The 27,072-nt window shown below is 25.8% G+C and overlaps 1 protein-coding gene across 14 annotated transcripts; it reads right to left on the reverse strand.

The window, feature by feature from the left end:
• Positions 1-300: 300 nt before the first annotated feature.
• Positions 301-24,966, reverse strand: LOC143437396 (uncharacterized). 14 transcript variants are annotated; one of them, XR_013106892.1, is made up of 7 exons: positions 24,758-24,966; positions 21,750-21,860; positions 20,545-20,655; positions 12,311-12,387; positions 10,081-10,166; positions 8,949-9,038; positions 301-3,109 (listed from the first exon to the last, which is right to left on the reverse strand). XR_013106892.1 is itself a non-coding variant. In XM_076922232.1 (6 exons), exons 1-5 carry the CDS (start codon positions 24,827-24,829, stop codon positions 8,981-8,983), a joined length of 429 nt encoding a protein of 142 aa, XP_076778347.1. In that variant the 5' UTR covers positions 24,830-24,966; the 3' UTR covers positions 301-3,109; positions 8,949-8,980. The 14 variants fall into 14 exon arrangements, 8 of the variants coding, with proteins under 8 accessions (XP_076778347.1, XP_076778341.1, XP_076778345.1 ...); XR_013106891.1 differs by lacking the exon at positions 301-3,109 and adding an exon at positions 16,715-16,824 and having other exon boundaries at positions 8,794-9,022; XR_013106889.1 differs by lacking the exon at positions 301-3,109 and adding an exon at positions 16,715-16,824 and having other exon boundaries at positions 8,794-9,038.
• Positions 24,967-27,072: the final 2,106 nt, after the last annotated feature.

Consider the following 27,072-nt stretch of genomic DNA (forward strand, 5'->3'; position numbering starts at 1 on the left):
TGATAAAGTCGGCTTCATCCCAGGGATGCAAGGTTGGTTCAATATATGGAAAACTATTAACGTAACCTATTATACAAACAAAGTCAAAGAAAAAAAAACACATGATCGTCTCCTTAGATGCAAAAAAATAGAGCATTTGATAAAATACAGCACCGTGCATGATAAAAGTCATGGAGGGATCAGGAATTCAAGGCACATACTTAACCATAATGAAAGCAATTTACTGCCAACCAACAGGCAACGTCAAATTAAATGGAGATACTTGAAGGAATCGCACTGAAATAGTGGATGAGACAAGGATGCCAATTCTCCGCATATCTACTCAATACCGTACTCAAGGTGCTGGGTAGAACAATAAGCCATCAAAGAGAGATCAGACGTATACACATTGGCAAAGAAGAAATGAAGACATCACTGTTTGCAGATAATATGATACCACACATAAGTGACCCCAAAATTCCACCAGAACTTCTCCAGCTCATAACAACTTCAGCAAAGTGGCGAGATATAAAATCAACTCAAATGGATCCGTAGCCTTCGTTTATATAAATAATAAACAGGCCGAGAAAGAAATTAGAGAAAAAATTCCCTTCGCAATAGCCACGAATAATATAAAATATCTTGTATTATATATTTAAATATATCATATATTAGATATTTCATATTAGATATCATATATTATTATTATGTAGATTAGATATTATTTATTATATATTATATACCATTATGTATTATCTATTATTATATAATAATAATAACACGGTCATCCCCCTGTCGTAGGAGCTGCTGGAATCCCAACCACATGCCTGCGTTCAAAGGGATCTGATTGGCTGGGAATCTGGAGAAATAAACTTTCATTATTTTATGACTGTGTTACTGATATATTATTTTCAGCAGAAAAGTGAAAGATCTGTATGTCAATAACTTCAAGTCCCTGAAGAGAGAAATCACAGATCTCAGGAAGTAGAGAGACGCCCCGTGCTCATGGGTTGCAGAATTAACAGTAAATACGACCATCCTGCCAAAGGCGATGTACGGATCCACGCAATCTCCATCAAAACTCCAACTCAGGGCTCCAAAGAGATGGAAAAGCATTTCTCAGATTCGTCTGGAAGGGAAAAAAACCAGAATAATGAAAACAATTCTTAACAATCAAACAGCGGCAGGAGGGAAAAAAAAAAAAAAAGACCAATAGTGATAAAAAAACAGCAGGTATTGGTACAGAGACAGGTTGATCAATAGTGATAAAAACAGCAGGTATTGATACAGAGACAGGGTGATCAATAGTGATAAAAACAGCAGGTATTGGTACAGAGACAGGTTGATCAATAGTGATAAAAAACAGCAGGTATTGATACAGAGACAGGGTGATCAATAGTGATAAAAACAGCAGGTATTGGTACAGAGACAGGTTGATCAATAGTGATAAAAACAGCACGGAATTGGTACAGAGACACGTTGATCAATAGTGATAAAAACAGCAGGTATTGGTACAGACACAGGTTGATCAATAGTGATAAAAAACAGCAGGTATTGGTACAGAGACAGGTTGATCAATAGTCATAAAAACAGCAGGTATTGGTACAGAGACAGGTTGATCAATAGTCATCAAAAACAGCACGGAATTGGTACAGACACAGGTTGATCAATAGTGATAAAAACAGCAGGTATTGGTACAGAGACAGGTTGATCAATAGTGATAAAAAAACAGCACGGAATTGGTACAGAGACAGGTTGATCAATAGTGATAAAAACAGCAGGTATTGGTACAGAGACACGTTGATCAATAGTCATAAAAACAGCACGGAATTGGTACAGAGACAGGTTAATCAATAGTGATAAAAACAGCAGGTATTGGTACAGAGACAGGGTGATCAATAGTGATAAAAACAGCACGGAATTGGTATAGAGACAGGTTGATCAATAGTCATAAAAACAGCACGGAATTGGTACAGAGACAGGTTAATCAATAGTGATAAAAACAGCAGGTATTGGTACAGAGACAGGTTGATCAATAGTGATAAAAAAACAGCACGGAATTGGTACAGAGACAGGTTGATCAATAGTGATAAAAACAGCAGGTATTGGTACAGACACAGGTTGATCAATAGTGATAAAAACAGCAGGTATTGGTACAGACACAGGTTGATCAATAGTGATAAAAACAGCAGGTATTGGTACAGAGACAGGTTGATCAATAGTGATAAAAACAGCACGGAATTGGTACAGACACAGGGTGATCAATGGAATAAACAGCATCATATTGGTACAGACACAGGGTGATCAATGGAATAAACAGCATCATATTGGTACAGAGACAGGTTGATCAATGGAATAAATAGCATCATATTGGTACAGACACAGGGTGATCAATGGAGTAAACAGCATCATATTGGTACAGACACAGGGTGATCAATGGAATAAATAGCATCATATTGGTACAGACACAGGGTGATCAATGGAATAAATAGCATCATATTGGTACAGACACAGGGTGATCAATGGAGTAAACAGCATCATATTGGTACAGACACAGGGTGATCAATGGAATAAATAGCATCATATTGGTACAGAGACAGGTTGATCAATGGAATAAATAGCATCATATTGGTACAGAGGCAGGTTGATCAATGGAATAAACAGCATCATATTGGTACAGACACAGGGTGATCAATGGAGTAAATAGCATCATATTGGTACAGAGACAGGGTGATCAATGGAATAAACAGCATCATATTGGTACAGAGACAGGGTGATCAATGGAATAAACAGCATCATATTGGTACAGAGACAGGGTGATCAATGGAATAAACAGCATCATATTGGTACAGACACAGGGTGATCAATGGAATAAACAGCATCATATTGGTACAGACACAGGGTGATCAATGGAATAAACAGCATCATATTGGTACAGACACAGGGTGATCAATGGAATAGAACTGAAGACCCAGAAACAGAACCACACACCTGCCCACCTGGATCTTGGACAAAGAAGCCAAAAATATAAAATGGAAAAAAAAAAAGAGAAAAAGCACCTTCACGACACGGTGTCGGTGTCACTGGCTGTGCGTGTGTAGAAAAGTGGAAATGCATCCGTGTTTGTCGCCTGGCGCGAAGATCAATAACAATCAATAATCAATACCGATCAATAATCAATAAATATTAATCAATAATTATCAACAGTAATTGATAACCGGCAATGATCATCAATTGATGGCACACGCCTTTAATCCCAGCACTTGGGAGGCCGAGGCAGGGGGATGACGGTGATGGAATAACAATCAATAATCAATGCCGATCAATAATCAATAAATATTAATCAATAATTATCAACAGTAATTGATAACCGGCAATGATCATTAATTGATGGCATATTATATGTATTATATATTTAAATATATCATATTAGATATTAGATATCATATATTATTATTATGTGGATTAGATATTATTTATTATATATTATATACCATTATGTATTATCTATTATTATATAAATTCTATATATTATATCATATATTATTGTCACATAAAATACATATTATATATTATTAAACGTATATAATATAAAATTATATATTACATATTATGTAATGAAATAAATAAATTTAAACTTCAAAATATATAATAATATATAAAATGTAAAATATAAAACATACTACGAATATAATGTAAAATTAAAATGAAACATAGAACACATTGCGTAACTTCCATGATTTGCTATCTTATTAAACGCTAATTAAATGGGTAAATATTCCCAAAAATTTAATGCGTCGATAACAAGGACGTAAGGACGTATTTACTACGTCGGCGCCTCTGAGTTCATGCGGTGGCAATGAGATTTATCCCTGTCACAGTGATTAAATATGAAATATAAAATAAAAACTATAAATAAAATAAAAATATGATAAAGTAAAATATAAAATATAAAATAATAATGATCATACGATCATACAGTAATAAATAATAAAATAAATCGTAAAATCACAAAGTAATATATAATTAATATCAGTAATATAATAATAAAATATCGTATGTATAAGATAATAATAAAATAATATATCAATAATAAAAATAAAATAATAATTATAATAAATAATATATATTTTATTTATTTTACATATATAAAATGTAAAATATAAAATAAATTAAAAATTAAAAATAAAATTAAAATATAAAATAAATTAAAATGCGATACAATAAAATATAAAATGTAAAATGTAAAATATGATGAAATATGATAGTAATATTTTATATTATTTTATATAATAAATCAGATCCCTTTGAACACATTCTGATTTTATTAAAAAATTTAAAAAAATTCCTGAAATTTAATGTAAATGAGACTGCTGGTCGTCCTAATTATATACTATTTAATATTTAATATATAACATATGATAATATATATAATAATATATAATAATATAATATATAGTAATGTAATATTTGAATATATTATTATCACTATTATTATTAATTAAATAATATTAAATAATTAATTAATAATATATAGATATATTCTTTATATTTTATATATTATATATAAATATTATATATAAATATTTCATCGCCGTATTAATATCACATGACATTGCTTTATTACTTTATCATTTACTTACTCTTTACTATTTTACTATTATATAATTAACATACTTTATTATTATATTATTTATATTATACAATATTGTTTTATTTTCTCGCTGTTTATTTTATTATTGATTATTTCATCATATTAACATCACATTTCGTCGCTGTATTATTAATATTATGTGACGTTGTTTGATGACGTCATCATTTATTGACTATTTATTACTTTATTATTATATTACTAATATTAATTATACATTGTTTGATGACGTCATCATTTATTGACTATTTATTACTTTATTATTATATTACTAATATTAATTATACATTATTTGATTACGTCATCATTTATTGACTATTTATTACTATATTATTATATTACTAATATTAATGATACATTATTGGATTACGTCATCATTTATTGACTATTTATTACTTTATTATTATATTACTAATATTAATTATACATTATTTGATTACGTCATCATTTATTGACTATTTATTACTATATTATTATATTACTAATATTAATGATACATTATTGGATTACATCATCATTTATTGACTATTTATTACTTTACTATTATATTACTAATATTAATGATACATTATTGGATTACGTCATCATTTATTGACTATAATTTTATTATATTACTAATATTAATGATACATTATTTGATTACGTCATCATTTATTGACTATAATTTTATTATTATATTACTAATATTAATGATACATTATTTGATGACGTCATCATTTATTGACTATTTATTACTTTACTATTATATTACTAATATTAATGATACATTATTGGATTACGTCATCATTTATTGACTATTTATTAATCTATTATTACATAATTAATACGTTTTATATAAACGACATCGGATTTGAAACGGAAACGCGGAATAAAACGTCAAACACGAGACAAACGGTAACGTCTCGGATCCGCCCACAGCAGTGGGCGGGGCCTGAGCAGTGAGGCGGGGTCACAGCAGTGGGCGGGGCCTGGGCCCGATGACCGCAGTCAGTCTGTGGGCGTGGTTTCTGTGGGACGAAGGCGGGGTCTGACACTGTGGGCGGGGTCTGACACTGTAGGCGGGGTCTGATGCTGTGGGCGGGGTCTGACGCTGTGGGTGGGGTTTCTGTGGGATGAGGAGGGAGTCTAATGCTGTGGGCGTGGTCTGACACTGTGGGCGTGGTTTTTGTTGGAAAGGGGTGGGATCTGACGCTGTGGGCGTGGTCTGACGCTGTGGGCGGGGTCCGACGCTGTGGGCGTGGTTTCTGTGGGATGAGGACGGAGTCTGACGCTTGGGCGTGGTCAGACACTGTGGGCGGGGTCTGACGCTGCAGGCGGGGTCTGAGGGTGTGGGCGTGGTCTGACGCTGTGGGCGTGGTCTGACGCTGTGGGCGGGGTCTGACGGTGTGGGCGGGGTCTGACGCTGTGGGCGGAGTCGGACGCTGTGGGCGGGGTCTGACGCTGCAGGCGTGGTCTGACGCTGCGGGCGTGGTCAGACGCTGTGGGCGTGGTCTGACGCTGTGGGCGTGGTCTGACGCTGTGGGCGGGGTCTGACGCTGTGGGCGTGGTCTGACGCTGTGGGCGTGGTCTGACGCTGTGGGCGGGGTCTGACGCTATGGGCGTGGTCTGACGCTGCAGGCGGGGTCTGAGGGTGTGGGCGTGGTCTGACGCTGTGGGCGTGGTCTGACGCTGCGGGTTTGTTCTCTGTTTCATTGGATTCCAGAAACTCTTTTCCCAGTTCCGGTCACTGATCAGCGTTGACCGACGTTGGTCATCGATGACGATCGATTATTGATCAGCGCTGATCAGTGATTTGATTTTCGCCCCCACGGTTAATTTCAGAGAAAAATTCCATGAGGCGTTGAGAAATTTTATCCTTTTTATATCATTTTATCCATGAAGGTCGGATTTCACGCTTATTATTTACACTAAGATTACATTTTATGTTTACATTTTATTTTATGTTTTATATTTACACTTTATTTTATATTTATATTTTATAACATATTTTATGTTTATATCTTATTTAATTTATATTTTATATTTACACTTTATTTTATATTTTACATTTATATTTTATTACATATTTTATGTTTATATCTTATTTAATTTATATTTTATATTTACGCTTTATTTTATATTTTACATTTATGTTTTATTTTATATTTTATGTTTATATCTTATTTAATTTATATTTTATATTTACAATTTATATTTTATATTTATATTTTATTTAAATTTTATGTTTATATCTTATTTAATTTATATTTTATATTTATACTTTATTTTATATTTATATTTTATTTTATATTTTATGTTTACACTTTATTTTATATTTTATATTTATATTTTATTTTAAATTTTATGTTTATATCTTATTTAATTAATATTTTATATTTACATTTTATTTTATATTTTATATTTATATATTATTTTATATTTTATGTTTATATCTTATTTAATTTATGTTTTATATTTACAATTTATTTTATATTTTGTATTTATATTTTATTTTATATTTTATGTTTACACTTTATTTTATATTTTATATTTATATTTTATTTTAGATTTTATGTTTATATCTTATTTAATTAATATTTTATATTTACATTTTATTTTATATTTTATATTTATATATTATTTTATATTTTATGTTTATATCTTATTTAATTTATGTTTTATATTTACAATTTATTTTATATTTTGTATTTATATTTTATTTTATATTTTATGTTTATATCTTATTTAATTTATATTTTATATTTAGTTTATTTTATATTTTATATTTATATTTTATTTTATACTTTATGTTTATATCTTATTTAATTTATATTTTATATTTACACTTTCTTTTATATTTTACATTTATGTTTTATTTTATGTTTTACATTTAACATTTAAATCCTAGATTTTATTTGAAATAAACGCTTCTTCACGTCGTGCGCTCTCATGAAAAACAAAAACCACGCGTTTTACGTGTTATTAAATAATAAGCACAGTGACTGTTTTCAATCGATAAATCTCATGAGCGAATTTGACAAATGCAAGTTAAGTAACGAAGAATCGATATCAGCGGAGTCGGGGTTTCGGGCCGATCGCACGCAGTGTGAACTGATAATCGATTAAAATTAATTTCACGGCGTCTCTGTGGGCACGGATGGAAGAGAGGACGAATCGTTATTCATCGAGATGAATTTTATTTAATTTATTTATTTTATTTATTTTATTTATTTTATTTATTTTATTATGTTTTATTTTATTTATTTTATTTTATTTATTTTATTTTATTTATTTTATTTTACTTAACATAAAAGATCGGAATCGCAGGGTGTGACAGAGTTTGTCAGAAAAAAAAAAAATTGCCTGTGTCTGATGACAAACATCCGTAAAGATTAAGATTAATTATGAATGAGACGCATCAAATATAAAAAATATAACATATATAGAATATGAGATACATCGAATGTAAAATTAAAAATATAAAATATAAAAATACGAAAATAAAATGCATTGAATATAAAATTTAAAGCATAAAATACAGAGTATAAAATAAAATATAAAAGACATTGAATGTAAAATTTAAAATATAAAAAAAATAACATAAAAAAATTAAAGAAGACAAAATGTGAAATAATACGAAATGTGAATCCCTCACTCTATTGTACTGACTGCGGCTTCTACGCTTTCAGGGTTTTCTTGATATTCGCTGTGTGTTTCTCTGATCGCTCAGAATTTTTACAGAAGCCAAAGGGTGGGGCTGAGAGGAGCTGCTTTGCATAAATTGGCATAAATTAGCATAAATTAGCACAAATTATTATGCATCAAATTATATTAAATATTTAAATTAAATTAAAATTAAAATTTAAATACAATTAAATAAAATTAAATTTTAAATGAAATTAAACTTTAAATTAAATTTTAAAATAAATTAAATCAAATTTTAAATTAAATTAAACTTTAAATTAAATTAAATTTTAAATTAAAATCAAATTTTAAATTAAATTAAACTTTAAATTAAATTAAATTTTAAATTAAATTAAATCAAATTTTAAATTAAATTAAACTTTAAATTAAATTAAATTTTAAATTAAATTAAATTAAATTTTAAATTAAATTAAATTAAATTTTAAATTAAAATAAATTAAACTTCAAATTAAATTAAGTAAGTCCGACGTTGATCTATATACAGAATCCAGATTTTATTTGACAATATCTTCCTGTCCCGTTCACCGGATACCGGATGTGGGAGATTTAATATCCGCGCTCAGTGCACGTGTGCGCACTTCTGCATAAACATAAGATAATCTGAAACGTGACGGGGGGCGGGGCTGTGCCTCACACACGCGGTTCACTTCCTCCGCTTCCGCCGCATCACGTGGTTTCCGTGCTGCTCCTCACGTTCCCGCTCGCGTCCTGGAAGGAAGAAATACTGCAAGTATGTGTTATAACATAATGACATAATAAATAGTGATAACATATAATGTATAATGATATATCATTGCCAATATTATTAATTTTAATTAATTAATATTAGTATCAATATATCATTAATCTATATTATATTATTTATATTAATATATAATGATACAAAAAATAATAATAACATATAATGTATAATGATATATCATTGCCAATATTATTAATTTTAATTAATTAATATTAGTATCAATATATCATTAATCTATATTATATTATTTATATTAATATATAATGATACAAAAAATAATAACATATAATGTATAATGATATATCATTGCCAATATTATTAATTTTAATTAATTAATATTAGTATCAATATATCATTAATCTATATTATATTATTTATATTAATATATGATGATATATCGTATAACATGATATATAGTATATAATATGTAGTACATAATACTTAATATATACTATTTAATATTTAATATATAACATATGATAATATATAATATTATAATCTATAGTAATGTAATACTTGAATATATTATTATCACTATTATAATTAATTAAATAATATTAAATAATTAATTAATAATATATAGATATATTCTTTATATTTTATATATTATATATGTTATGTTACATATTGATATATAATTTTATATTATATATGTTTAATAATACATAATATGTATTTTATGTGACAATAATATAATATATGATATAATATATAGAACTTATACAATACTATATAATACATAATGGTATATCATATATAATAAATAATATCTAATATACATAATAATATATGATATCTAATATCTAATATATGATATATGTCAATATATAATACATATAATAATATATGATATATAATGTATAATATATAATATATGACATATAATATAACATCAATGTAATATAAAATATGTCATATATAATAATATGATATATATTATACAATATATAATAATAAGATAATAATTAAGGATACAGCTACAGTTTCTAGTGAGCGCCCATCGCTGTCACACAGAGACACGAACCCGGAAAGCTCGGCCGCCGTCACGCACCGAGGAGCCGTGAGCGTGGACGGGGCGGGGCTGCGATCGCGGATGACGTCACCTCTGCCCTTTAAATATAAATATATATATATATATACATATATATATATATATATATATATCGGTTAAAATTTAAAAATGTAAAATAAAATATAAAAAGTAAAATATAAAACACAAATATAAAATATGATATAAATGTGAAATGAAAAAATAAAATAACGATAAATAAATATATATAAATAAATATAAATGTAAATAAAATATAAAACAGCTCGAATGTAAAAGGTAAAAAATATAAAATATATTCTGACTTCTTTCGGAGGAAACTAAAAAAAACTGCGGAAGAGTTATCCTGTAATTAATTAATTTTAATTTTTAATTGATTTTCTTTAATTAATTTTTTTAATTAATTTTAATTTTTTTTCCCTTTTCAGCGCAGTGGCGTCGGGAACTCGGCAGCGAGGAGTCGCCCGGAGCCTCACGTGGTCTGGACCCTGAGTAGATTACGGCACGTGATGTAATCGATACGTTATTAATTAAATAAAATTAATTATTTTATTTAATTAAAATTATTTTATATAATTAAAATTATTTTATTTAATTAAAAAATTAAAATTAATTAATTAATAAGCAAATTAATGAATAAATAATCGAATATCGATCATGTGTATTGATAACCAATGAATCATAGACGATTATTGATCAGCTGACCCGAGACCCTTCTGCCCTCTACGTCCGACGGGAAAGGGCGTGGCCTTAGTATCAATTTAATACGAAAAATATTAAATTAATTAACTAAATGAAATTAATCAAATTAATTAAAATATCAAATCTAATTTTAAGTCTAACTACCGTAATTTGCTACAGCTAGTAAATTAATTAATTAAATTAGGTTAATTGAATCAATTAAATTAATTAAAATAATGATTTACATTTTATGTGTAACTTCCATGATTTCCTGTCTTATTAAACGCGTTGATAACAAGGACGTATTTACTACGTCGGCGCTTCTGAGTTCATGCGGTGGCAATGAGATTTATCCCTGTCACAGTGATTAAATATGAAATATAAAATAAACCTATAAATAAAATAAATAAAATATGATAAAGTAAAATATAAAATATAAAATAATATGAAATAAAATATATATAAAATATAAAATATATATATATAATATAAAATAAATAAAAATATGATAAAGTAAAATATAAAATATAAAATGTGAAATATAAAATAATATGAAATAAAATATATATAAAATATATATATATAAAATATAAAATATATATATATAAAATATAAAATAAATAAAAATGTGATAAAATAAAATGTAAAATTTAAATGTAAAATTTAATTTAAAACATGAAATATAAAATATAACATAAAATATAAATTTAAATGAATAAAAACATCATAAAATAAAGTGTAAAATGTAAAATATAAAATAAAATAAAAATACAAAATAAAATATAAAATGTTAAATATAAAATATAACATAAACTATAAAATTAAATGAATAAAAACATCATAAAATAAAATGTAAAATATAAAATATGAAATAAAATAAAAATACAAAATAAAATATAAAATGTAAAATATAAAACATAACATAAAATATAAAATTGAATGAATACAAATATAAAATAAAGTGTAAAATGTAAAATATAAAATAAAATAAAAATACAAAATAAAATATAAAATGTTAAATATAAAATATAACATAAACTATAAAATTAAATGAATAAAAACATCATAAAATAAAATGTAAAATATAAAATATGAAATAAAATAAAAATACAAAATAAAATATAAAATGTAAAATATAAAACATAACATAAAATATAAAATTGAATGAATACAAACATCATAAAATAAAATGTAAAATGTAAAATATAATATAAAATAAAATAAAAATACAAAATAAAATATTAAATGAAAAATGTAAAATAACATATAAATGCAAAATTACAAAATATAAACATATGGAACATAAAATAAAATTGAAATAAAATATACCCAGCAACCCTCGGTAACTTTTCCTGACACCGACCGTCGCTGTTTTATTAATTGTATTAATCTCTAATTAAATGCACATTTTCGGTTTTTTAGTTTTAATTAACTTTCTCCGTCTGAGTCCCGCGTTCTCAGAATATCCGCGATCAACCTCCCGATGACGATATTAATGTTTACAATATTGATAATTGATATTAACATTTTTTCCTTAATTGCCGTGTTCTTCCACGTTGTTTTCATTCTCCGGTCACTGACTCTGTTCCTCCCGGTCGCTTCCTGTTTACGCCAAGACAGCAGAGTTATTTCTTTTACACTGCGTTGCTAATCAGCCGTCGGTGCTGATCGATAATCAATACCGATCGATAACCGGTGATCAATACATCAATACTAATCAATAACTGATAATGATCAATAATTGACAAGTAAATAGTGAGCTTGTAGAAATTAAAATAAAACTAGTTTCTTTCCTTCTTCATCATTAAATTAAATTAAATTAATTTTAGATTAAAAATTAAATTGAATTAAATTAGTTTCTTTCCTTAATCGTTAAATTTATTAAAATTATTTTAATTAATTTTAAATTTAAAAATTAAATAAAATACTTTCTTTCCATCACCAGTAAATTAAATTTATTTTAAGTTAAAAAATTAAATTAGTTTCTCTCCTTCATCATTAAATTAAATTTAATTAATTTTAAATTAAAAAATTAAATAGTTTCTTTACTTCTTCATCATTAATTTGATCAATTTTAAAATAAAAAATTAAATTAAATCAAATAGTTCTTCACTATTAAAAGATAGAATTATTTCTTCACGTATCTTTTATTTCCAGTAATGCCGACCTATGGTTACAAAAGCATTTATACATATTTATATATTTATACATATTATACACAATATATATATTTACATATTTATATATCATGCACATATCTGAATATTCATATCACATAGACATATTTATATATTACAGGACACGTATATGAATATTTGTATCTTATACACATATTTGAATATCTATTTTATACATTATATGTCTATAATGTATATAAATATGTCTGTAACATCTATAAATATGTCTGTAATATATGTAAATATGTCTGTAACATATATAAATATGTCTATAATATATAAAAATATGTCTGTAATATATATAAATATGTCTGCAACATATACAAATGTATCTGTAATATATATAAATATGTGTGTAACATCTATAAATATGTGTGTAACATCTATAAATATGTGTGTAATATACATAAATATGTCTGTAATATATATAAATATGTCTGTAACATATATAAATATGTCTATAATGTATACAAATCTGTCTGTAACATATATATGCCTGTAATATATATAAATATGCCTGTAATATATATAAATATGTCTGTAATATATATATATATGTCTGTAATATATATAAATATGACTGTAATATATATGTGTGTGATATATATAAATATGTCTATAATATATATAAATATGTCTGTAACATATATATGTGTGTAATATATATAAATATGTCTGTAACATCTATAAATATGTCTGTAACATATATAAATATGTCTGTAACATCTATAAATATGTCTGTAACATATATAAATATGTCTGTAATATATATAAATATGTCTGTAATATATATAAATATGTCTGTAACATATATAAATATCTCTGTAACATATATATAAATATGTCTGTTATATATAAATATGTCTGTAACATATATATGTGTGTAATATATATAAATATGTCTGTAACATATATAAATATGTCTGTAATATATATAAATATGTCTGTAATATATATAAATATGTCTGTAACATCTATAAATATGTCTGTAATATATATAAATATGTCTGTAATATATATATATATGTCTGTAATATATATATAAATATGTCTGTTATATATAAATATGTCTGTAACATATATATGTGTGTAATATATATAAATATGTCTGTAACACATATAAATATGTCTGTAATATATATAAATACGTCTGTAACATATATAAATATGTCTGTAATATATATAAATATGTCTGTAACATATATAAATATGTCTGTAACATCTATAAATATGTCTGTAATATATATAAATATGTCTGTAACATATATAAATATGTCTGTAACATATATATAAATATGTCTGTTATATATAAATATGTCTGTAACATATATATGTGTGTAATATATATAAATACGTCTGTAACATATATAAATATGTCTGTAATATATATAAATATGTCTGTAATATATATAAATATGTCTGTAACATCTATAAATATGTCTGTAATATATATAAATATGTCTGTAACATATATAAATATGTCTGTAACATATATATAAATATGTCTGTTATATATAAATATGTCTGTAACATATATATGTGTGTAATATATATAAATACGTCTGTAACATATATAAATATGTCTGTAATATATATAAATATGTCTGTAATATATATAAATATGTCTGTAATATATATAAATATGTCTGTAACATATATAAATATGTCTGTAACATATATATAAATATGTCTGTAATATATATAAATATGTCTGTAATATATATAAATATGTCTGTAATATATATAAATATGTCTGTAACATATATAAATATCTCTGTAACATATATATAAATATGTCTGTTATATATAAATATGTCTGTAACATATATATGTGTGTAATATATATAAATATGTCTGTAACATATATAAATATGTCTGTAATATATATAAATATGTCTGTAATATATATAAATATGTCTGTAACATCTATAAATATGTCTGTAATATATATAAATATGTCTGTAACATATATAAATATGTCTGTAACATATATATAAATATGTCTGTTATATATAAATATGTCTGTAACATATATATGTGTGTAATATATATAAATACGTCTGTAACACATATAAATATGTCTGTAATATATATAAATACGTCTGTAACATATATAAATATGTCTGTAATATATATAAATACGTCTGTAACATATATAAATATGTCTGTAACATATATAAATATGTCTGTAATATATATAAATATGTCTGTAACATATATAAATATGTCTGTAACATATATATAAATATGTCTGTTATATACAAATACGTCTGTAACATATATAAATATGTCTGTAACATATATAAATATGTCTGTAACATATATATAAATATGTCTGTAATATATATAAATATGTCTGTAATATATATAAATATGTCTGTAACATATATAAATATCTCTGTAACATATATATAAATATCTCTGTAACATATATAAAAATATGTCTGTAATATATATAAATATGTCTGTAATATATATAAATATGTCTGTAATACATAAATATGTCTGTAATATATATAAATATGTCTGTAACATCTATAAATATGTCTGTAATATATATAAATAAGTCTGTAATATATATAAATATGTCTGTAACATATATAAATATGTCTGTAACATATATATAAATATGTCTGTAATATATATAAATATGTCTGTAATATATATAAATATGTCTGTAATATATATAAATATGTCTGTAACATATATAAATATGTCTGTAACATATATATAAATATGTCTGTAATATATACAAATATGTCTGTAATATATATAAATATGTCTGTAATATATATAAATATGTCTGTAATATATATAAATATGTGTGTAACATATATAAATATGTCTGTAACATATATATAAATATGTCTGTAATATATATAAATATGTCTGTAATATATATAAATATGTCTGTAACATATATAAATATGTGTGTAACATATATAAATATGTCTGTAATATATATAAATATGTCTGTAATATATATAAATATGTCTGTAACATATATAAATATGTGTGTAATATATATAAATGTGTCTGTAATATATATAAATATGTCTGTAATATATATAAATATGTCTGTAATATATATAAATATGTCTTAATACATAAATATGTCTGTAATATATATAAATATGTCTGTAATATATATAAATATGTCTGTAATATATATAAATATGTCTGTAATACATAAATATGTCTGTAATATATATAAATATGTCTGTAATATATATAAATATGTCTGTAACATGTATATATATGTCTGTAAAATGTATAAATATGTCTGTAATATATATAAATATGTCTGTAATATATATAAATATGTCTGTAACATGTATAAATATGTCTGTAATATATATAAATATGTCTGTAATATATATAAATATGTCTGTAATATATATAAATATGTGTGTAATATATATAAATATGTCTGTAATATATATAAATATGTCTGTAACATATATAAATATGTCTGTAACATATATAAATATGTCTGTAATATATATAAATATGTCTGTAACATATATAAATATGTCTGTAACATATATAAATATGTCTGTAACATATATAAATATGTCTATAACATGTATATAAATATGTCTGTAATATATATAAATGTCTGTAATATATATATAAATATGTCTGTAATATATATAAATATGTCTATAATATATATAAATATGTCTGTAATATATATAAATATGTCTGTAACATATATAAATATGTCTATAACATATATGTCAGGGCCTCACCTCGTTCCTTGTGGATTTGTGTCCATGTTGTGTCGGCTGGGAAACAAATAATCGGAAAACAGTCGAGATGTTGAAGCTGCGTCTTCTAATTCATCAATCGGATGCAGCAACTATAAAACATAGAATATAAAATGTAGAAATAAAATATAAAATACGTCTGATATAACTGCTAAAATATAAAATTAAATTAAAATAGAATTGAAAAAACATTAAATATAAAACATCGATATAAATTATAATAAAATGTAATATGAAATATAAAATAAAAATGAAATAACACATAAAATACAGCAATATAAAATTTAAAATATACGATTAAAAAAAGTGAATTAAAATAGAAAATAGTATAAAATATAAAATAAGACATACAATATAATATAAATGTATAAATATGAAATAAATAATATAAAATATAAAATAAAACAAAATTTAAAATCTCAAATATGTATAAAATATACAATGTAAAATGCAAAACATAAATATAAAATGTGAAATAAAACTAAAATATGAAATAAATCAAATATGAAATATAAAGTAAAAAAATCAACAAAACCAAATACTAAATAATACCAAATATCAAATTAAATGCAAATATAAAATATATAATTTAAAAATAAAATATATAATAAATACAAAATGTAACTTACAAAACATAAATATAAAATATAATATAAATATAAAATAAAAAGTAAATAAAATATAAAATACATCAAATACAAAATATAAAATTAAAAAATGAAAGTAAAATAAAATCGAAAATATAAAATATAAAATATGAAATTTAACATCAAAATAAAATATAAAATATAAAACAATATATAAAATATAAAATAAAATTTAAATATATAAAATGTAAAACATAAAATATAATATATATATGTAAATGTAAATAAAAAGCAAAATAAAATAGAAAACATAAAATAAAATGAAATATAGAAAATAGAAAATAAAAAACTAACAGTAAAATAAAATGTAAAGTAATATAAAATATAACATTAACTATAAAATACAAAATATAATGAAATATATATATGATATATGAATATGAATATAAAATAAAAAATAAAAATTAAACAAAATGTAAAATAAACTAAAATTTAAAATATATAATAAAATATAAAATATGAAACATACATATAAAATATAAAATAAAACTAAAATATAAAATACATCAAATAGAATATATATAATGTAAAAAATAATAAACTAAGATATAAAATTAAATATAAAATGTGAAAAAAATTATATACACAAAACATAATGCAAATATGAAACATAAAATAAAAATAAATATAAAATTAAATAAAAGATATAAAATAAAATGAAATAAATAAATTTAAACTTCAAAATATAAAGTAAAATATAAAATGTAAAATATAAAACACAAGTATAAAACATACTACGAATATAATGTAAAATTAAAATGAAACATAGAACACATTAAGTAACTTCCATGATTTGCTATCTTATTAAACGCTAATTAAATCGGTAAATATTCCCAAAAATCTAATGCGTCGATAACAAGGACGTAAGGACGTATTTACTACGTCGGCGCCTCTGAGTTCATGCGGTGGCAATGAGATTTATCCCTGTCACAGTGATTAAATATGAAATATAAAATAAAAACTATAAAATAAAATAAATAAAAATATGATAAAGTAAAATATAAAATATAAAATAAAATATATATAAAATGTAAAATATAAAATAAATTAAAATGTGATACAATAAAATATAAAATGTAAAATGTAAAATGAAATTTACAATAGAAAATAGAAAATAAAATATAAAAAATAAAATTAAATAAATAAAAAACATCATAAAATAAAATATAAAATGTAAAATGTAAAATGAAATTTACAATATAAAATATAAAATAAAATATAAAAAATAAAATTAAATAAATAAAAAACATCATAAAATAAAATATAAAATGTAAAATGTAAAATAAAAATACAAAATAAAATGTGAAATGTAAAATATGAAATATAATATAAAATATAAAATTAAATGAACAAAAACATCTTAAAATAAAATGTAAAATGTAAAATATAAAATAAAATATAAAATGAAGAACGTAAAATAAAATATAAATATGAAATTACAAAATATAAACATATGGAACATAAAATAAAATTGGAATAAAATATACCCAGCAACCCTCGGTAACTTTTCCTGACACCGACCGTCGCTGTTTAATTAATTGTATTAATCTCTAATTAAATGCACATTTTCGGTTTTTTAGTTTTAATTAACTTTCTCCGTCTGACTCCCGCGTTCTCAGAATATCTGCGATCAACCTCCCGATGTCGATATTAATGTTTACAATATTGACAATTGATATTAACATTTTTTCCTTAATTGCCGTGTTCTTCCTCGTTGTTTTCATTCTCCGGTCACTGACTCTGTTCCTCCCGGTCGCTTCCTGTTTACGCCAAGACAGCAGAGTTATTTCTTTTACACTGCGTTGTTAATCAGCCGTCGGTGCTGATCGATAATCAATACCGATCGATAACCGGTGATCAATACATCAATACTAATCAATAACTGATAATGATCAATAATTGACAAGTAAATATTGAGCTTGTAGAAATTAAAATAAATTACATAGTTTCTTTCCTTCTTCATCATTAAATTAAATTAATTTTAAATTAAAAATTAAATTGAATTAAATTAGTTTCTTTCCTTAATCATTAAATTAATTTTAATTAATTTAATTAATTTTAAATTTAAAAATTAAATTAACTTAAATACTTTCTTTCCTTCATCAGTAAATTAAATTAATTTTAAGTTAAAAAATTAAATTAGTTTCTCTCCTTCATCATTAAATTAAATTTAATTAATTAATTTTAAATTAAAAAATTAAATAGTTTCTTTCCATCATCATTAATTTGATTAATTTTAAAAAATAAAAATTTAAATTAAATCAAATAGTTCTTCATCATTAAAAGATAGAATTATTTCTTCACGTATCTTTTATTTCGAGTAATGCCGACCTATGGTTACAAAAGCATTTATACATATTTATATATTTATATATATTATACACAATATATATATATTTATATGTTTATATATCATGCACATATCTGAATATTCATATCACATAGACATATTTATATATTACAGGACACGTATATGAACATTTATATCTTATACACGTATTTGAATATCTTTATTTTATACATTATATTTCTATATTGTATTTAAATATGTCTGTAACATCTATAAATATGTCTATAAAATATATAAATATGTCTGTAATATATATAAATATGTCTGTAATATATATAAATATGTCTGTAATATATATAAATATGTCTGTAATATATATAAATATGTCTGTAACATGTATATATATGTCTGTAAAATGTATAAATATGTCTGTAATATATATAAATATGTCTGTAATATATATAAATATGTGTGTAATATATATAAATATGTCTGTAATATATATAAATATGTCTGTAATATATATAAATATGTCTGTAACATATATAAATATGTCTGTAACATATATAAATATGTCTGTAATATATATAAATATGTCTGTAATATATATAAATATGTCTGTAATATATATAAATATGTCTGTAATATATATATAAATATGTCTGTAATATATATAAATATGTGTGTAATATATATAAATATGTCTGTAATATATATAAATATATCTGTAATATATAAATATGTCTGTAATATATATAAATATGTCTATAATATATATAAATATGTGTGTAATATATATAAATATGTCTATAATATATATAAATATGTGTGTAACATATATAAATATGTCTATAACATATATATCAGGGCCTCACCCTCGTTCCTTGTGGATTTGTGTCCATGTTGTGTCGGCTGGGAAACAAATACTCGGAAAACAGTCGAGATGATGAAGCTGCGTCTTCTAATTCATCAATCGGATGCAGCAACTATAAAACATAGAATATAAAATGTAGAAATAAAATATAAAATACGTCGGATATAACTGCTAAAATATAAAATTAAAATTAAATTAAAATAGAATAAAAAATATAAAATATAAAACATCAGTACTGTAACATATATGTCTATGATATATATAAATATGTCTGCAATATATAAATATTTGTATAATAAACAAATATTCAAATATGTCTATAATACATACAAATCTGTCTATAATATGTATAGTCTGTAATATATATAAATATGTGTGTAATGTATATAAATCTGTCTATAATAGATATAAATATGTCTGTAACATATATATCTGAAACATATATAAATGTTTATAATATATACAAATCTGTCTATAATATATATAAATATGTCTGTAATATATATAAATATGTCTGTAATATATATAAATATGTCTGTAATATATATAAATATGTCTGTAATATATATAAATATGTCTGTAATATATATAAATATGTGTGTAACATATATAAATATGTCTGTAACATATATAAATATGTCTGTAACATATATATATGTCTGTAATATATATAAATATGTCTGTAATATATATAAATATGTCTGTAACATATATAAATATATCTGTAATATATATAAATATGTCTGTAATATATATAAATATGCCTGTAATATATATAAATATGTGTGTAACATATATAAATATGTCTGTAACATATATAAATATGTCTGTAACATATATATATGTCTGTAATATATATAAATATGTCTGTAATATATATAAATATGTCTGTAACATATATAAATATATCTGTAATATATATAAATATGTCTGTAATATATATAAATATGTCTGTAATATATATAAATATGTGTGTAACATATATAAATATGTCTGTAACATATATAAATATGTCTGTAACATATATATATGTCTGTAATATATATAAATATGTCTGTAATATATATAAATATGTCTGTAACATATATAAATATATCTGTAATATATATAAATATGTCTGTAATATATATAAATATGTCTATAATATATATAAATATGTGTGTAATATATATAAATATATCTGTAACATATATGTCAGGGCCTCACCCTCGTTCCTTGTGGATTTGTGTCCGCGTTGTGTCGGCTGGGAAACAAATAATCGGAAAACAGTCGAGATGATGAAGCTGCGTCTTCTAATTCATCAATCGGATGCAGCAACTATAAAACATAGAATATAAAATGTAGAAATAAAATATAAAACACGTCGGATATAACTGCTAAAATATAAAATTAAAATTAAATTAAAATAGAATAAAAAATATAAAATATAAAACATGAATATAAATTATAATAAAATGTAATATAAAATATAAAATAAAACGAAATAACATATAAAATACAGTAATATAAAATTTAAAATATAAAATTTAAAAAAGGGAATTAAAATAGAAAATAGTATAAAATATAAAATAAGACATATAATATAAATGTATAAATATGAAGTAAATAATATGAAATATAAAATGAAACAAAATTTAAAATTTCAAATATATATAAAATATAAAATATAAAACATAAATATAAAATATGAAATAAAACTAAAATATAAAATAAATCAAATATGAAATATAAAATAAAAAACTAAAATAATAAATAATAGAAAATGTCAAATTAAATGCAGATATAAAATATATAATTTAAAAATAAAATATATAATAAATACAAAATGTAACTTATAAAACATAAATATAAAATATAATATAAATATAAAATAAAAAGTAAATAAAATATAAAACACATCAAATACAAAATATAAAATTAAAAACGAAACAAATAAAGTATAAAATATATAAATATATATAATATAAAATATGAAATTTAACATCAAAATAAAATATAAAACATAATATATAAAATATAAAATAAAATAAAATTTAAATATATAAAATGTAAAAGAAAAAACATAAACATAAAATACAATATATATATGTGAATAAATAAAACATAAAATAAAATAGAAAACATAAAATGAAATATAGAAAATAGAAAATAAAAAACTAACAGTAAAATAAAATATGAAATAATATAAAATATAACATTAAATATAAAGTACAAAATATAATGAAATATACATATGATATATTATGAATAAAATAAAAAATAAAAATTAAACAAAATATAAAATACCTAAAATTTAAAATATACAACAAAATATAAAATATGAAACATACATATAAAATATAAAATAAAACTAAAATATAAAATACATCAAACAGAATATATATAATGTGAAAAATAAAAATAAACTAAGATATAAAATTAAATATAAAATCAGAAAAAATTATATACATAAAATATAATTAAAGTATAAAACATAAAATAAGAAAAATATAATTAAAGTATAAAACATAAAATAAGAATAAATATGAAATGAAATAAAAAATATAAACTACAATGAAATAAATTTAAACTTCAAAATATAAAGTAAAATGTAAAATATAAAACAAAAGAATAAAACGTACTATGAATATAACGTAAAATTAAAATACAACATAAAACACATTAAATAGAAAGTATAAAACAGAAAAAGAAAAGTAAATCAAGATTTACAATAATGTAAAATGTGAAGTCAAATATTAAATATAAAATGAAATAAATTGTAAATATGATATAAATATAAATAAGAATATTTTAAAATTTGAAAATAGTTTAAAAGAATAAATTCTAAATATTTAAAATAAAAATGTGACCGGACTTTTAATTCTACACCTGGCTGTGTAAGGAAAATAAAATTGTTAAATATCATACGTCACGCGTCACTTCCTGTCCCCATACGTCATGACATTGATAATAATGATAATAATGATAATGATAATAATGATAATGATAATCATGCTTTGTCTCGTGTTTTATATTTTATATTTTATTTACTTTATGTTATATTTTATTTTATATTTTATATTTATTTTATTTTATATTTATATTTTATATTTATTTTATATTTATTTATATTTTATATTTATTTTATATTTATTTATATTTTATATTTATTTATATTAATTTATATTTTTATTTATTTCAATCATTTGATTTATATTCATCCTTTGTTTTTACTTATTTCACTATTTTCTCACTCATTTTATCCTGTGTTGTCTCTATTTGTCTCATGTTTTATATTTTATATTTTATTTACTTTATGTTATATTTTATTTTATATTTTATATTTATTTTATATTTATTTATATTTTATATTTATGTTATATTTTATTTTATATTTTATATTTATTTTATATTTATTTATATTTTATATTTATTTTATATTTATTTATATTTTATATTTATTTTATATTTATATTTATATTTTATATTTTTATTTATTTCAATCATTTGATTTATATTCACCCTTTTCTATTTTTACTTATTTCACTATTTTCTCACTCATTTTACCCGGTGTTTTTATCTCACTTAAAACTTTCATATTTTACATTATTTCGCTTTATATTTAACGTTTCACATCTCGTTTCATCTCAATTCCGTTCGCTTCGCTTCGTGTTTTACGTTTCGCATTTTCTGTCATCGCACTTGTGTTTCCGTCCCACTGACGTTTGCATATTGATTAGGATCCGCCCCAGCTCACGATTGATTCGCACTGACTGTGGATCAGCACCGGTTATTAATCACCGATCATTAATTATCAATTATTGATTATTGATTATCGATTATCGATTATCGATTATTGATTGGTATCGATCACTGATCAGCAATGCCTGCTGATTATCGATCGTTGATTACCATCAGCATCGATTATCGATTATCGATCGTTATTGATCACTGATCAGCACTGTCTGCTGACTATCGATCGTTCATTACCATCAGCATTGATTATCGATTATCGATCGGTATTGATCACTGATCAGCAATGCCTGCTGATTATCGATCGCTGATCACCATCGTTATTGATCATTTCTAGTCACTGACCAGCATCGACTATTCGCCATTGATTAACATTGATTACCGGTTATCGTGAGCATTGATCGTCATCCGCATCCCATCACCGTCATGCCCCTGCCGCAGCCTCCCGAGTGCTGGGAACCAAGGCCTGCGCCACGACTTACTGATCCCCTCGACGACTGATAATCGATCAGTATCGATTGGTATCCACGGGGTCGGCGGGAACCGCGGGGCATCACGGGACCGATCGCCGCCGCCGCGCGCGTCGCCGTCGCGGGCTTCTGACGTCAGTAACAGCGCGACGGGACCGGAATCCGCGCCGGCGGCGATGCCGGTGCGGCCGCTGACGGGACGCGGGGCCGGGTCGCGCTCCTGTGACGTCAGAAGCCCGCGACGGGGTCGCCGGACGGCGCGGGGCATCACGGGAACCGCGCCGCCGCCGCTCTGCTCCTGCGCGGGCCGCCGTCGCCGGCTGTGACGTCACGGGGCGCGACGGGGTCGGCGGGCGCCGCGGGGCGTCACGGGAACCGCGCGGGCCGCCGTCGCCGGCTGTGACGTCACGGGAGCGCGACCGGGTCGGCGGGCGCCGCGGGGCATCACGGGAACCGCGCGGGCCGCCGTCGCCGGTTCTGACGTCACGGGAGCGCGCCGGGGTCGCGCGCCGACGCCCCCGGTCCCCGGAAGCCGCTTCCGGCGGGAACCGCGTCCGCTTCCGCCCCGCAGGGTCAGAGGTGAGCGCGACCGGAAGTGCCCTCAGGAAGCCGGAAGCGAAGCCGCGTCTTTGGGCGGAAACGCCGTCGCCGCTGTTCCGGAGGCGCGGCCCCGCCCTCCCGTAAGCGGAAGTGCGTCACAGAGGCCCGCGGCGGCGGCGGCGGCGGCGGGGACACAGCGCGGGGTCGGGCGGCGGCGGCGGCGGCGCGGACGGACGCGGGGGGCGGGGCCTAGCGACGGTGAGCCGAGGCCACGCCCACCCGGGCCGCGCGGATCCGGTTCCATCCGGTTCCGTCCGGGTTCGCGGCTCCCGCGGCTCCGACCTGAGGCCGCGGCGGGAACGAGGCGCCCGCGGAGACATGGCGGCGGGGGCGGGGCCAGCGGGGGGCGGGGTCAAGGCGGGGCGATGGCTGGGGGCGGGGCCAGCGCGGGGGCGGGGCCGGCGGGAATCCCGGTCGGTTTTTACCGGTACTGAGATGCCATCGGCCTGTGGGCGGGGCTTAGCCAACGTCCTGTGACGTCATTGTGGGAGGAGCCAGGCCGACTGAGTGACGTGGGCGGGGCCGGGCCGTGTGGGCGGAGTCAGGGCAAATCCCAGTGTATTTACGGTTCCTGAGTGGGTGGGGTTTATGTGTGGGGCGGGGCTGTGACGTGAGGGTGGGAGGGGCCGGGCCGAGGGTGTGGGCGGGTCCAGGCCGCTGTGGGCGGGGTCAGGGATCCCAGTCTGTATTTACAGTAACCGTTGTGCTGTATTATAGCATATATTATAATATATGCTAATCATGCAAATCAGGTCCTTTCAGCCCCCTCTCCCTGTGCTGTGTTATAGTATATATTATAATATATGCTAATCATGCAAATCAGGTCCTTTCAGCCCCCTCTCCCTGTGCTGTGTTATAGTATATATTATAATATATGCTAATCATGCAAATCAGGTCCTTTCAGCCCCTCTCCCTGTGCTGTGTTATAGTATATATTATAATATATGCTAATCATGCAAATCAGGTCCTTTCAGCCCCCTCTCCCTGTGCTGTGTTATACTATATATTATAATATATGCTAATCATGCAAATCAGGTCCTTTCAGCCCCCTGTCCCTGTGCTGTGTTATAGTATATATTATAATATATGCTAATCATGCAAATGAGGTCCTTTCAGCCCCTCTCCCTGTGCTGTGTTATAGTATATATTATAATATATGCTAATCATGCAAATCAGGTCCTTTCAGCCCCCTCTCCCTGTGCTGTATGATAGTATATATTATAATATATGCTAATCATGCAAATCAGGTCCTTTCAGCCCCTCTCCCTGTGCTGTGTTATAGTATATATTATAATATATGCTAATCATGCAAATCAGGTCCTTTCAGCCCCCTCTCCCTGTGCTGTATGATAGTATATATTATAATATATGCTAATCATGCAAATCAGGTCCTTTCAGCCCCTCTCCCTGTGCTGTGTTATAGTATATATTATAATATATGCTAATCATGCAAATCAGGTCCTTTCAGCCCCCTCTCCCTGTGCTGTATTATAGTATATATTATAATATATGCTAATCATGCAAATCAGGTCCTTTCACCCCCTCTCCCTGTGCTGTATTATAGCATATATTATAATATATGCTAATCATGCAAATCAGGTCCTTTCAGCCCCTCTCCCTGTGCTGTGTTATAGCATATATTATAATATATGCTAATCATGCAAATCAGGTCCTTTCAGCCCCTCTCCCTGTGCTGTATGATAGTATATATTATAATATATGCTAAT

The sequence above is a fragment of the Arvicanthis niloticus genome, chromosome Y (genome assembly GCF_011762505.2).
Source record: "Arvicanthis niloticus isolate mArvNil1 chromosome Y, mArvNil1.pat.X, whole genome shotgun sequence".
NCBI lineage: Eukaryota > Metazoa > Chordata > Mammalia > Rodentia > Muridae > Arvicanthis > Arvicanthis niloticus.